Here is a 14,264-nt window from a genome sequence, read left to right as displayed (position 1 = left end):
AATTAGAGAATCCTGGAAGCACCAAGGGAAAAGCAAATCATCACATACAAGGAAGCTTTCATAAGATTATCAGTGGATTTCTTAACAGAAACCTTGCAGGCCAGAAGAGAGTGGCATGAGATATTCAAAGTGATAAAATAAAAAACCATCAACCGGGCTTCCCTGGTGGTGCAGTGGTTGAGAGTCTGCCTGCTGATGCAGGGGACATGGGTTTGTTCCCCGGTCCGGGAAGATCCCACATGCCGCGGAGTGGCTGGGCCTGTGAGCCATGGTCCCTGAGCCTGCACGTCCGGAGCCTGTGCTCCACAACGGGAGAGGCCACAACAGTGAGAGGCCCACGTACTGCAAAAAAACAAAAAAACAAAAAAACCATCAACCAAAAAAAAGAAAACAAAAACAAAAAACAACCATCAACCAAGAAAACCGTATCCAGCAAAACTATGCTTCAAAAATGCAGGGGGAAAAAAAAAAAAAAATGCAGGGGAAAAAAAAGTTGAGAAAGTTTATTATCACTAGGCCTGCTCTTATAAGAAATGCTAAAGGGAGTCCTTCAAGACGAAAGGATACTAGACAACAACATGAAAAAGTTTTCCAGTTAAGGTAATACATGGACACATATAATAACCTGTATTAATGTAACTTTGGTGCATAAATTCACTTTTAATTCTTATTCAGAACTTAAATGACAAAAACATGAAAAAAATAACTATATGCCTATGTTAATGGGCATATAACATATAAAGATGCAATCTATGATATCAGTAACAAAGTCGAGGGGGTGGATCTTATAGGAGTACAGTTTTTGTATGCAATTAAACTGCTATCCGTTTAAAATGGAATGTTATAATTTTAAGATGTTTTATGTAACTGCAATGATAACTGCAAAAAAAATATCTATAGAACATACACAAAAGGAAATGAGAAGGGTATCAAAGCATGTCTCTACCAACAAAAAAAAAATCAAAACTCAAAGGAAGACAGTAGAAAGGAGAGGAGGGACAAAAAGCTGTAAGACATACAGAAAACAACAAAATGTAAATAGCTCTTCCAATCTAGTGATTACTTTAAATAGCAAAATGTCAGCAAACTGAATTCAACAGCACATTAAAAGTATTATACACCATGACCAAGTGAGATGTATTCCTGGAATGCAAGGATGGTTCAATGTATGAAAACAATTCCATGTAATATACCACATTAACAGAATGAAAGACAAAACCACATGATCAATCAACTGATGCAGAAAAAGCATTTGACAAGATTCAAACTCTTTAGAGATAAAAACACTCAACAAACTAGAAATAGAAGGAAACTACTCCAACATAATAAAGGCCATATATGAAAAGCCCACAGCTAACATCACACTCAAAGGTGAAAGACTGAAAACTTTCTGTAAGATCAGGAACAAGGATGTCTGCTCTTGCCACTCTATTCAACACAGCATTGAGTTCTAACCAGAGTAATTAGGTAAGAAAAGGAAACAAAAGCCGTCCAAATTGGAAAAGCTCTCTCTGTTCACATAGGACATGTAGAAAACCCTAACAATTCTACAAAAGCAATGTCAGGACTAAACAATGAGCTCAGCAAATTTGAAAGATTCAAAATCAACACACAAAAAATCAGTTGTGTTTCTACATACTAACAATGAACAATCAAAAAAGGAAATTAAGAAAAAAATCTCATGTACAATAGCATCAAAAAAGAATAAGATACTTAGGAATAAACCAAACCAAGGAGGTGAAACATTTCTATGCTAAAAACTACAAAACAGGGCTTCCTTGGTGGCGCAGTGGTTGAGAGTCCACCTGCCGATGCAGGGGACACGGGTTCGTGCCCCAGTCTGGGAAGATCCCACATGCCGCAGAGTGGCTGGGCCTGTGAGCCATGGCCACTGAGCCTGCGCGTCCGTAGCCTGTGCTCCGCAACAGGAGAGGCCACAACAGTGAGAGGCCCGCGTACCGCAAAAAACAAAAAACAAATAAAACCCTACAAAACAATGCTGAAAGAAATTTTAAAAGACACAAATAAAAGGAAACATTCCATGTTCAGGGACTGGAACACACTATTGTTGTCAACAGTATACAAAGCAACCTATGGATTCAATTCAATCCCTATTAAAATCCTAATGTCATTTTTTGCAGAAATAGAAGAAAATCATCCTAAAATTCATAAGGAATCTCAAAGGACTCTGAATAGCCAAAATAATCCTGAAAAGGAATGAAGTCAGATGACACAAACTTCTTGATTTCAAAACATATTAAAAACTACAGTAATCAAAACAGTGTGGTACTGGCATAAAGACGGACAAATAGACTAATGGAACAAAAGAGAGTTCAGAAATAAAGCTCTGTATATATGGTCAAGTGATCTTTGACAAGGATGCCAAGAACATTCAATGTGAAATGGATAGTTTCTTTAAAAAAACGAGACTGGGAAGACTGGATATCCATATGCAAAAACGGGAAGTTGGAACCTTATGTCCTGGTAATGATTTCCAGGACATCTTGTTAAGGGAAAAAAGCCAACTGCAAAAGAGTTTATTTATATAGTATGTTAGCTTCTGTGTAAGAAAGAAAACGAAATAAAAAAGCATATATATATCTACTTTTCTTTACAAAAAATGGAACAAAGGAAGGATAAATCAGAAAACAACAATGTTATTTACTTACATGAGATAGGTGGAGGGCGGACTGGGTGAAATAGATATGAGAAGGAATGACACTTCTTTTAGTATACTTGTTTGTGTAGTTTTGCCTTTGGAAGCATGTTAATGTTCTATAGATCCAAAAAATAAATCAACAAGGATGGAAGAGAGGAAAAAACCCTAAAACTAAAAGCAAATTGAAACAAATGAACCCAACTGTATTCTAAATGCATAAGAGCTAATCTGAAGGGGAGGAAAAAAGGAAACCAAGTAACTTATAAAGGGAGGTACAAAGATGAAATGAGGAAAAGCAACGAAGAATCCTGTGCGAGGGCTGAAATTAGAGGTACTGGTATAGACACTTGATTTCTTAAATATTTATTTGTGTGTACGTACAAATTTGTGTGTGTGTGTGTGCGCATATCCTACCTACATGCATATATTTCCTAACTGCCTGCTTTGAGGGTCTAGAAGCAAAGACATCCCAGTAAAAATATGCACACCCAGCATCCAGATCTTGATTTCTAATACCAAGATGAACCTGACTTTCTTATTGTGCCAGTAGGAAGAAAATGCTCAAAAAAAATTATGGGTGCATGTCACAAGAACAGAGGGGCCAGCTTGAAGGGGCTACTGCTTACCAAATCTGAGAAATGTGTAAACCAAAACAATTTAGTACAATTATAAATTATAAACCACTGAAATAAACAGGAATCCGTGAGTCCACACGGAATGAATGAATGAATGAACAAATAAGATAAAGGGAGGACTCTTGCTCATAGAATACTGAGTAACAACTAGTTAATATGGAGGAAACATAGAGAGTTGGAAAACCATCATTGTACAATAAAAACTGGCTCACAGTAAAAACTGGTTCAGATGAGAATCATCAGTTTTTGCTAAATATAAGAGGAGGTGGGGATTTTGATGAAAAGCAGGATATTTGCTGTTCTTAAAGTGTATCCTCACATATTATTCAAAGCAAGGGGAAAAAACAGTAACTCTACAGTGGAGAAACTAGACAACACCTTGTTAAGGTCATCAAAATAAACAGAAGAGAGGGACAGACGGACAACATATGCCTCTTGTTGTGGCATAACCTGAATCTAATCATGAGGAAACCCAAAATGAAATTACCAATGTCATGAGACAAAGAAAGATTGAGGAATGGTTCCAGACTAAAGGAAACTAAAAACTGAAATGTCATATAGACACAGGAAGAGAGAGCGAGAAAGTGTAAAAAGTGCAGGAGCAACCCAGCACACACACAAATAATAAAGCAAATGAGGCAGAGTATTAACAGAAGATGAATCTAGATAGAAGGTATACAGATATTCTACCATTCATGCAAGTTTCCTGTAAGTTTGAAATTATTTCCAAATAAAATGCTTAAAAAAAATTACAGAGCCTCTGAACAAGATGACATAAGTCCATGCTTTGATGCATCCCTTCTGCTATACACATATAGCAATGATAGGTAAAATAAAAAAAAAAAAAAAAAAAAAATATATATATATATATATAGGAAAACCGAAAAGATATAGTCAGGCTAAAAACCAAGATAAACATCTCCATGAACCAGAAAAAAGAATAGAAATTCAAAGTGGTGTGCAAGGCCAAAGCCACAGGCCTGCTGGAATCTGGAAACAGACACTGGCAGCTGACAGTTCTGCTCCTATGGGGTAATTGAGACTAAAAGTGCTCCACACAAAATTTGAGATAGAAGCCAGACTGGCTAATGGTAGCTAAAGTTGCTGATGAAAAAAAGCTTGATACTTGCATGGGTTGCAAAGGGTTACATTACCCTCTACTCTGAATGCAACCTTCAAAGAGATACTGGGTCACTCACCTCTTTATTTGACAAGCACTTAATAGTTTGACAGTTTTTGGAAGAAGAAAGTTCAGTAGCATCTGCCTCCCGAGTCAAGAAAAGCAGCTTCTGACCCACTGAGTCCAAGCATTCTAAAACACTGTACAGAAGGAGAAGAGATCAAGGTAGGAACAACAGTTTTCCCTAACCCAAGAATTACTTCTCTATACTTGCACTGTCTAACCTGGTAGCCATTAGCAACGTGTGGTTATTTAAATTAAAATAAAATAAAATAAAAATTCAGTTCCTTAATTGCACTAGTCACATGTACTATAAGGTCTACATGTATGGACCTTTTTGGACAGCAAAGATACAGAACATTTCCACCATTACAGAAATCATATTGAACATTGTTGTTCTACATTTAGGGAGAGGAAGGATAAACAAAAAATATACTCAAAACTCTTTACCAAAATTTAGGCTAGATTCTAAGGATCTGAAACATTTACTATGGTATAGAGACAAACCTCTTCTGAGTCTGTTTTTTGTTTGTCTTTTTCCCAATTTGGGCAATACATCAAGGCTATAGCCGACTCTTCTAATCAAAATACTCACTAGTCTATCATCTCCCCTAATGCCACTTAGTTCAATGTATTTCAATGTCTTACTTTTTTTGTAAAGTGAGTTATTTTAAGACCAATCAATAGATTCAGAAAATTAGAAAAACAGATGCTATTTAGGGCAGTACGTGGTATTTTTCCATCCATGGTTTTTCTAATGGAAGAATGTTACTCATATTATTGGTAAATATTTCTCAATAGACTCAAAAGAGGAAAAAAATATTCCAGGTTTTGTTGTTAAATAAGAAACCAGATACTCCATTTGTCTTTGTGACCATTTAGAACTGAAAAATATTACCTTGTGTTTAGCTGCTGCACTACTTCTGCTGTATTTCTCGGCTCTAGGCCTGCTGCTTCTAGTTCTTGGTGACTAGCTAGTGCCTCCAGATTTAGTTCTGCAATCTGAAGGAAAATAAAGTGGTAAAATCATTTAATATCTTGCAAAGTATTTGAGGCTAAAAAAAAAAAGAAACCAAACAAACAAAAAAACACCCAAACCCCCCAAAAATCCAAGAAAAACCCACTCAAGTGGTGTGCTCTGTTTCTGTAGACAGTGACTTTGCTGTTGCCACAGTCCCAGGCTGGGTTCAATAGTTACCAGATGGTTTCTGGCTGCTTAGCCAAGAATGGCAATCTGTTACCAGCTGCTGATGTTGTGACATGAATATGGGAAAGGGCCAAGTAGGGCTAAGTGAAAAGCAATGGCAATTTTGGCTCATGATTCATTCCAAAGTCACTTAAAACTTACTTCTCTGCAAACATGCAACTTTTGGAAATTATAAAAGAATGGCTTTCATGGCAATATGAAAAAAAGACTTTATTGGACTAACACAAAATCATGAAAAGTATTCTAGTTTATTCTCTTTCCATAAAGTGGGAGCCCATTTGGGAGTTCTGATGTGTAGAGATACAGATATTTTTTTTACTTAGAATCATTTTAGATTTGCAGAAAAACTACAAAGACAGTACAGAGTTCCCACATATATCCAACTGCCATTTTCAACTATTATTACTATCTTAATTAGTATGGTGTATTTGACACAATTAATGAACCACTATTGATATGTTATTTTTTTTCTTTTTAAAATTTTTTATTGGAGTATAGTTCATTTACAATGTTGTGTTAGTTTCTGCTGTAGAGCAAAGCGAATCAGTTATACATATACATATATCCACTCTTTTTTAGATTCTTTTCTGGTATCTTATTATTAACTAAAGTCCATCCTTAATTCAGATTTCCTGAGATTTTACTCAAGTGAGATGCAATTTTTCCTGGAAATCAAGTGGCAGCACAACAAAATGCAACTGTTCTCAAAGTGTGGCTTGAGAACTCCTAGGGGTTCCAGAGACCCTTTCAGGGGGAAGTTTACAAGGTCCTGTCTTCTCCAACTATATAACACAACAGATTGGACGTAAAAGCAGATATGAGAGAGTCACTAGTCTCCTTAACAGGAGCTTAGTAGCTAGACATTAAAGAGATTTGCAAAATATGTAAAACAATGACACTCTTCCCATTAATTTTTTTGAAAATGCTTTTTTCCATAAAAGTACATTTTTTATGTTAACATGTAATGATTTTTAAAAATATTTTCAACAAATTAGTAAATATAATTTTTCTCATATGTAATTTCTAATATGGTAAATATTGATAGATATGACCCACAAAAACAAAAGCTCTTTGAGGATAAATGGGTCCTGAGACCAAGTTTTTAGAACCTCAGTGCAGTGGTTTAGAGCAGGGGTTGGCATATTACAGTCATTGGATCAAGTCCAGCCCAATGTCAGTTTTTTGTAAATAAAGTTTTACTGGCACACAGCTGTGTCCTTTTACTGACATACTGTTATAGCTGCTTTTGCACTACCAACAGCAAGTTGAGTAGCTGTGATAGAGACAGTATGGTCCGTAGAGCCTAAAATATTTACTGTTTGGCCTTTACAGAAAAGGTTTGCTAATTCCTCATGTAAAGCAAAGACAGGCTTTAGAATCTGACAGACCCTGGTTTGAATCCTGGTTCTGCCTCTAATTGTAGGACCCTCAATAAGTTATTAACCTTTCAAAACCTCTGAACGATCATATATATAATAATATCAATAGTTAACTTATAGAGTTGTTATAAGGATAAGATAATGTATATAAAGCATTTTAGAATAGTACACTTCGTAAGATCTCAGTGAATGTTGGCCATTACTCACAAGCCGCATGAGATATTTTACAATGTCTTTCTATCACCATGACACAAAATACTATTCTGGCTTTTTATTATTCTATATGGACTACCATTTATTTCATAATGGGGTCATGCTAGAAAATATCACACAATGGGACAATCTAATAGGTTAGAATGTGTTATAACACAGTCTGTCAGAAACTACATCCTCTTCAATGCCTCCTTTATGTGCTGTTTTAATCCAGGCCCACTGAACTGCTTTTGAAACAATGATATGCTACTCACACCCCAAGAGAGCAAAAATCTATCTAGATTTTTATAATTATCACAATTATTAGCATCAGCTACAATGAATTAAAAGTGGCATGCGGGATCTTTAGTTCCTCAACCAGGGATCAAACCCGTGCGCCCTGCAGTGGAAGTACAGAGTCTTCACCACTGGACCACCAGGGAAGTCCCTCAGCTACAATGATTAACACCACATTATGGTGCTTAATATATTCATGGCACTGTGCTAAGAGCTTTATACTACATAATATCTCATTTACCCTCACCAATATCCCAGAGAAGTGTGCTAGCATGTTACAGATCTGGAAACTAAAGTTGCTCAGAGAAATTGCCCTAGATAGCATATAGCCAGACCTATTTAAAAACAAGGAAGTCCAACTTCAGAGACTACATATTTAACCACTACATGATGCTAGTGATACAGGTCTTAATTTCAAATACATGTTCACCTTGAATTACACTGCCATTTTTGTAAAGAAAGGTAACAGCAGGATATGGTGGTCTGTGACTCTGTTCTAGTCTCATAATTTTAAGGAAAGCAAAGGTACTAACCTTCTTTGGGCCATATTTGAGGAAATACCGAGCCAATTCAAGGGTTGTTCTAGCATCTTCTGTGGCATCATGACCAAACCTATCTGGACACTGTATATCCTTCCTGGAAAGTCAAGGTAAAATTGACATAACTGGGAGCATTTTTAATGATAGAGTCTTTCATACCAAATATTCTGGCTACATGTAGAATTTCAGCATTCTAGTAATTAGATTTGAGTCACAATCAAGATTCCTTTATTACTTAGTGCCAGGACCTGAGAGGTACTGAGGGTACAGAATGATCAGGAATGGCTTTGTTTACAGCAAGCATATCATCAAAGGCTACTCAATAAAAAGTCTCTGGTCCACTCCCCAACCAACCCCTTGTCTCACTTTTTAGACGTAGCTGTTGTTTTAAAGTTACCTTCCAGAAATTTTCTATTATATACAAGTGTCTATTATATATTTAAAAATCCTTTGTTTTCTAAAATCTTAAAAAATACATATGTTTATGTCTATAGATATATCTAAATCTAATCTACATCAATCAATATCTCAGTATCTACGCATCTTGTTCTGCATCTCCATTTTGTTCTCAGTAGCATCTTAGAGGTCCCCTTATTAGCACATAAAGATCTAACAAAGTATTAGTCACGCAGATAACCATAATTTATTTAACTAGTCCTGTAGAATATCTGAATTCTTTTGGGCTATTTTAAATCATACTATAATGAATATCTTTGTACAATATGTGTTTGTACATGATACATTCAATATAGGAACGCTGTTTTGAAATTTTGGGTAACTTTTCTGCCTCTTCTCTGTCTAGTTCTATCCATCAACCTTCAGCTATGAATGCAACTCCTTTTTGTATTCCCACAGTTTTTTCATTTCTGAGTCATAATTCTCTCTGAAGTTAGGATCTCAGAATTCATAATAATGTTTATAAACTAAGAAGGAAAGGAGAGAGGCTGAACGTTGCAATATGCATTAAATAAGATACAATATTCTAACTTATGTCCAGTCTATCAGGACAATATTATAATATGCAAACAAACCTACCCCAAAATAACTTTGGCTAAGAACTTGAGCTTAAATCTTCTGCCCTGCTCTCTGACATAAAGCAATGATGTATCAATAACATATGGATGTATCATCTGAGAAGGAAAGAGAATAGAATGAGTAGCATCCTATGCTGAAGGAAAAAACAGGTGGGTTGGGGGACAGAAGGCTTTAGATCTGAGATTAATGAAACAGGCACATATGCTAGATAAACTAAGTCCTAAATCAGATACTCACTTTCAGTGCTCTGAGATCTAAGTCTAAGGAGTGGCCCACTAACACAGCGTTGGGAGGAAGCAGTGCTTTTAACTGTCTCTGTACATCTTTGAGTTTGGTTGTCACTGGGTTAAGAATCTTCTTTGTGATTCCTGAGAAACTTTCAATAAAAAAAGAGAAATGGACAGACCAGGATATTAATAAGCTTTCCTCCCCCGAAAGTCTTTTCAAAAAGAATATTTTAAAAAATAAAAAATTAATAAATGCTCAGTGTAACAAGGTTGAAAATCAAATAACAAAGAAGAAATTAAAAACTGCCAGGCTTCCCTGGTGGCACAGTGGTTGAGAGTCCGCCTGCCGATGCAGGGGACACGGGTTCATGCCCCGGTCCGGGAAGATCCCACATGCCGTGGAGCGGCTGGGCCCGTGAGCCACGGCCGTTGAGCCTGCGCGTCCGTAGCCTGTGCTCCGCAACGTGAGAGGCCACAACAGTGAGAGGCCCACATACCGCAAAAAAAATAAATAAAAATAAAAATAAATAACCTGCCCATAATCCCACCACCCAGAGATCATTTTTTACACTTTAGTAAATATTGTATCATATTTTTTGATACATATGTATTCATGTATATGTTTCATTTTTATAATCATGGGTATTCCCTGGCAGTCCAGTGGTTAGGACTCCATGCTTTCACTGCTATGGGCCTGGGTTCAATCCCTGGTCAGGAAACTAAGATCCCGCAAGCCACATGGTATGGCCCAAAAAAAAGGAATCATAATGCCTATGCTACTTTATAATATGATCATAACATGTGCTATATATCATGAACAAGTTTTCACATCAATAAATCTATTTCAGCACATCCTTTTAAATGGTTAGTACTCCATTAGATGAATATAACATTCTAACCAACCCCCTACTTTCATTCATATTCCCATGTTTCTGCAACAGTATGACAAATACCCTTATACATACATCTTTGTCACATACGACTGTTCCTTAAAAATACTGTCTAATTGTCATGTCGGCCAACAGCAGTCTTTATTACCATCATGGCCTCTCTGTGCCTAAGTAAGCATGAATTGATAGGTGCAACTACAATGGGCAGCAACGGTAATGTTTCACTGGCTTTTCTTTGCCTAATCACTGTAGTGTGTACATTCTGAAATTACTTGCTAATCTTCGGAAAGACAGAGAAAATTTTTTGAGCTTCAAATTTCTGTTGTGGAAACACTTAGTTTTGTTTTGGTTTCTGAGGTCAAGGCAGATTAAGCTCTAAAATCATCTGACTGCCAGAAGATGATTTACAGATTTTTCAGATGGTGTCTCATCAGACAGCAAAGCTGTTTGGCAGTTACTAGGTAACGATTACAACTGTCAGATTCTATGACAAGGAAGATAATATTCTGGTGACCTAGGTCACAGGAAGATTAGAGAGCAAGAAAGGTAAGAGCATTATACACCGATATTGTGTAATTTCAGTATTAAAATTTCTAGTTGTGGCACCCCAGCCTTTTCTTTGATAATAAATAAGTAGATAATACCTAACTAAACAGAAGCTACAGGCTATTCCTGTTAAGTCTCATTCCACTCTAGCGAGCTGGAGGCAGGGTGAAAAATACCTGGTGAGGTAGTCCACAATCTTGTTGTCAGGTTTAACAAGTTCATCCATAACACAGCAGCCTCCTTCAGCAACCAGTGAGATGCGTGTTAGTTCTCGCCCCTTGGATGTCAGGCACTGAAAGACCAGGATGTAGATAGGCTGCTAACCTGTGGAAACTCTTGCTTCCTCTCATTATTCAAGACTACATCAACTGCCACCTACTCTAATCTACTCTGCGACAATGGCACAGCCTTTTGCTGACTAGAGAATCCAATATGAATGAAATTAAAGCTAAGCAGGCTGCTGAACATTACACTTAAAGTAACCAACACAGTACAATTTCTCTGGGAAGGATGTGCCCGAGAGGGACAGAAATAATAACATCAATTATAATTGTACTATTTACTGTGTACTACAACCCAGTATTATGCTAAGTACCAAAAAAATAATTTTTATTAGCACACTCTATTATCTAAGGCAATACTAAGCATTTTATATACCACCTCATAATAACCCCATGAAGTAGCCCCTAATATTATCCCTGCTTCACAGAGGGAGAATTAGGGAATTTGTCCAAGGTGACAGGCAAGGCCAGGATACACACCCTGATACGACAGACTCCAAATCCTTAGCTCTTAGCCACTCTGTTCAGTGTCGAGAAACTGTTACTTGAGTACTAAGTGAGAGGGGATACACTGCCTCTGAAAGGAGACTTACTAATTAGACAAAGTAAAACACAAGGGGAGCTTAAGCAGGAAAATCCTACTTCTGATCTTAAACGCGTAAAACTAAGCCAAACCAATGGTAATTCAGGCAAAGTCTTCAAGGCAATAACAACAAAACACTTGTTCAAAAGACAGAAGCAATCAACTTCTAGTAATATTCAAAAATTAGATTAAAGATATCAACTAGTTAGAAAACTTATGTGATATTTATTTCTCATCCTGGAGTAAAGATCCAATTTTTCTAAAATGTAATTAAATGGGTCTACTTTCAGTTATTTAAACTGAATACTAGAACTGAACGCACTCAAGAAAACTAGACCCTAGCTTACAACACTCCAGCTGAAAAATCAAAAGCAGTACTTACCATTTCACAGTCAAGCCCAAAGAGAGGACTGTTGTTGGTTATAGAACCACAGCATTTTATAGGCACAAAGTTTTCACAGTCAGGAAAACCTAGGAGGAAAAGGAATAAAATATTTGCCTTTAGAACTAGAAATGGTAAAAATTACTCCTGTATTTAACCAGGGGAAACTGAGATACCACATTTGTGGGGACCTTCTCTATGTTAGACACTTGAAATATAAAATTAAATAAGACAATTTCTGTCCTTAATTTTTTCTCCATCTACTCATTTTTACATTTTGGGAGAATAATGTAGGCTGCTGTTAGTGGAGATACTAGGGCCTAGACTTCCTTGCAGTTACTAAGTAACAATTTTTTCCTCCTTATTAGAAATTATAATTAAATTGTGGCTAAATCCAAAGTCACTGGACCTTTCCCATGTAGGCACTAAGGAAGGATGAATAAAGTATGCAAATGACTGCATGTGGCATCTTTCTTTCCTAAATAAAACAAGAAAAAGTAGGAATGAGATTCCACCATAGCAGAGATCTAAAAGGATTTCATGGTAGGCAGAATGTTTAACATTCACCATATGCACTCTTGTACTCTACCCTTAAAATTTCTCCAAGATCTCTCTTTAGAAACATGCCTCATTTTCTGGAATCATAGCCTGAAAATTCCCTACAGAGGCTCAGATATAGGCTTAAGGTATCCCTTCCATTGTATACCCTAAGTCAGTAACCAGGCACATTCAGTTCAGAGGCCCAAAAGTGTCTGAATCATTGAAGATTCCTACCTTCAGACAGAGGCTGAAACAGTAAAGGTAATACCTAGATCTTATTTGACACGAAACTAAGGGGAGTATGAAAAGCTTTGACCAGTTTCTATGTCACAGTACCCTGAAATTTCCAACTGATTACAATTAAAAGAACCAAAATACAGTCTAGACCAGAAAGGAGTACCCCCAAATCCTGGAGACATTATACTTGCTGCCCTCCTTATCTATATTATTAGTACCAATAATAACAAAGAATAACTTTTTAAAGCACTATGTGCCCCATGCTAAGCTCGTTTTGTACATTAACTCAATTAATCCTCATGGCAATACTATGATATATGAACTATTAACTCCCCAAAGACAGCCCAATTAAGAAACAGACAAAGGATCTGAAAAAATATACAAATGGCCAATAAGCATATAAAAAGATGCTCAATATCATCAGCCATCAGAGAAATGCAAACGAAAATCACAATGAGATACTACTTCACACACACTAGGATGGGTATAATCAAAAAGGCAAAGCATAGCAAGTGTTGGTAAGGATGTACAGAAATTGGAACCCTTATACATTGCTGGGGGGAATGTAAAATGGTGCACCTGCTTTGTAAAACAGTCTGATAGTTCCTTAAAGGTTAAACATAGAGTTACTATAGGATCTAGCAGTTCTACTCCTAGGTATATACTCAAGAAAAATGAAAACATATGTCCACACAAAAACTTGTATCTGAATATTCAAAGTAGCATTATTCGTAACATCCCCGAGGTGGAAACAACCCAAATGTCATCAACTGATGACTGGATAAATAAAATGTATAACCATACATGGAATATCATTAGAATGAAAATAAATGAAGTAATGATACATGCTACAACACGGATGACCCTTGAAAATTTGATGCTAAGTGAAAGAAGCCAGTTACAAAAGACCACATATTGTATGATTCCATTTATATTCACAATAGGTAAATCTATTAACAGAAAGTAATTAGTAGTTGCCTAGGGCTAAAGGGCACTGGGGGGAAACGATAGTACAGGGTTTCTTTTGGGGTGATGAACATGTTCTAAATTGATTGTAGTGATGGTTGAAAAACTCTGTAAACATACTAGAAACTACTGAAATTGTATACTTTAAATGGATGAACTGAATGGTAGGTTAATCATAACTCAATAGGGCTTTTTTTTTTTTTTAAGGAATTTTAACATGACTGCTGTGATTAAGAGGTAATAAATCAAAGGATTTTTATTAAATTCTTGCTACATAACAGACCAAGGCTCTGAGCCTAGACTTGTCCTATTTATTAAAGAAAATGGGGGTGGGATGGGTGGGAGGAGGATTAGAAGTACCAGAGAAGTGTTAAAGTTTTAAAGACATATTGACTTCTTTTCAATATACTAAGGAATGAAAGAAAAATGAAAAAGGAATAATTTTCCCACAATATTTAAGGTCATGTTCATGTACTACCTAAAATCAAT

General features: G+C 36.4%; 1 protein-coding gene across 7 annotated transcripts in view; it reads right to left on the bottom strand.

Annotated features, from left to right (window-relative positions):
- REXO5 (RNA exonuclease 5) overlaps nt 1-14,264 on the bottom strand; it is a 68,694-nt gene that overhangs the window by 43,126 nt on the left and 11,304 nt on the right. For 6 of the 7 annotated variants that reach the window (XM_033425913.2, XM_012532638.3, XM_049699043.1 and 3 more), the window contains 7 exons: nt 12,033-12,121; nt 10,963-11,078; nt 9,361-9,499; nt 9,124-9,218; nt 8,083-8,185; nt 5,373-5,476; nt 4,494-4,614 (listed from right to left, as the gene is read on the bottom strand). In XM_033425913.2, coding sequence (XP_033281804.2) covers nt 4,494-4,614; nt 5,373-5,476; nt 8,083-8,185; nt 9,124-9,218; nt 9,361-9,499; nt 10,963-11,078; nt 12,033-12,121 — 767 coding nt within the window. The remainder of the gene's footprint in view (nt 1-4,493; nt 4,615-5,372; nt 5,477-8,082; nt 8,186-9,123; nt 9,219-9,360; nt 9,500-10,962; nt 11,079-12,032; nt 12,122-14,264) is intronic. The other variant, XM_033425917.2, reaches the window with a different exon arrangement.

This window comes from Orcinus orca, chromosome 16 (assembly GCF_937001465.1).
Source record: "Orcinus orca chromosome 16, mOrcOrc1.1, whole genome shotgun sequence".
Lineage (NCBI taxonomy): Eukaryota > Metazoa > Chordata > Mammalia > Artiodactyla > Delphinidae > Orcinus > Orcinus orca.
This window is presented reverse-complemented; position numbering and strand designations above follow the sequence as displayed.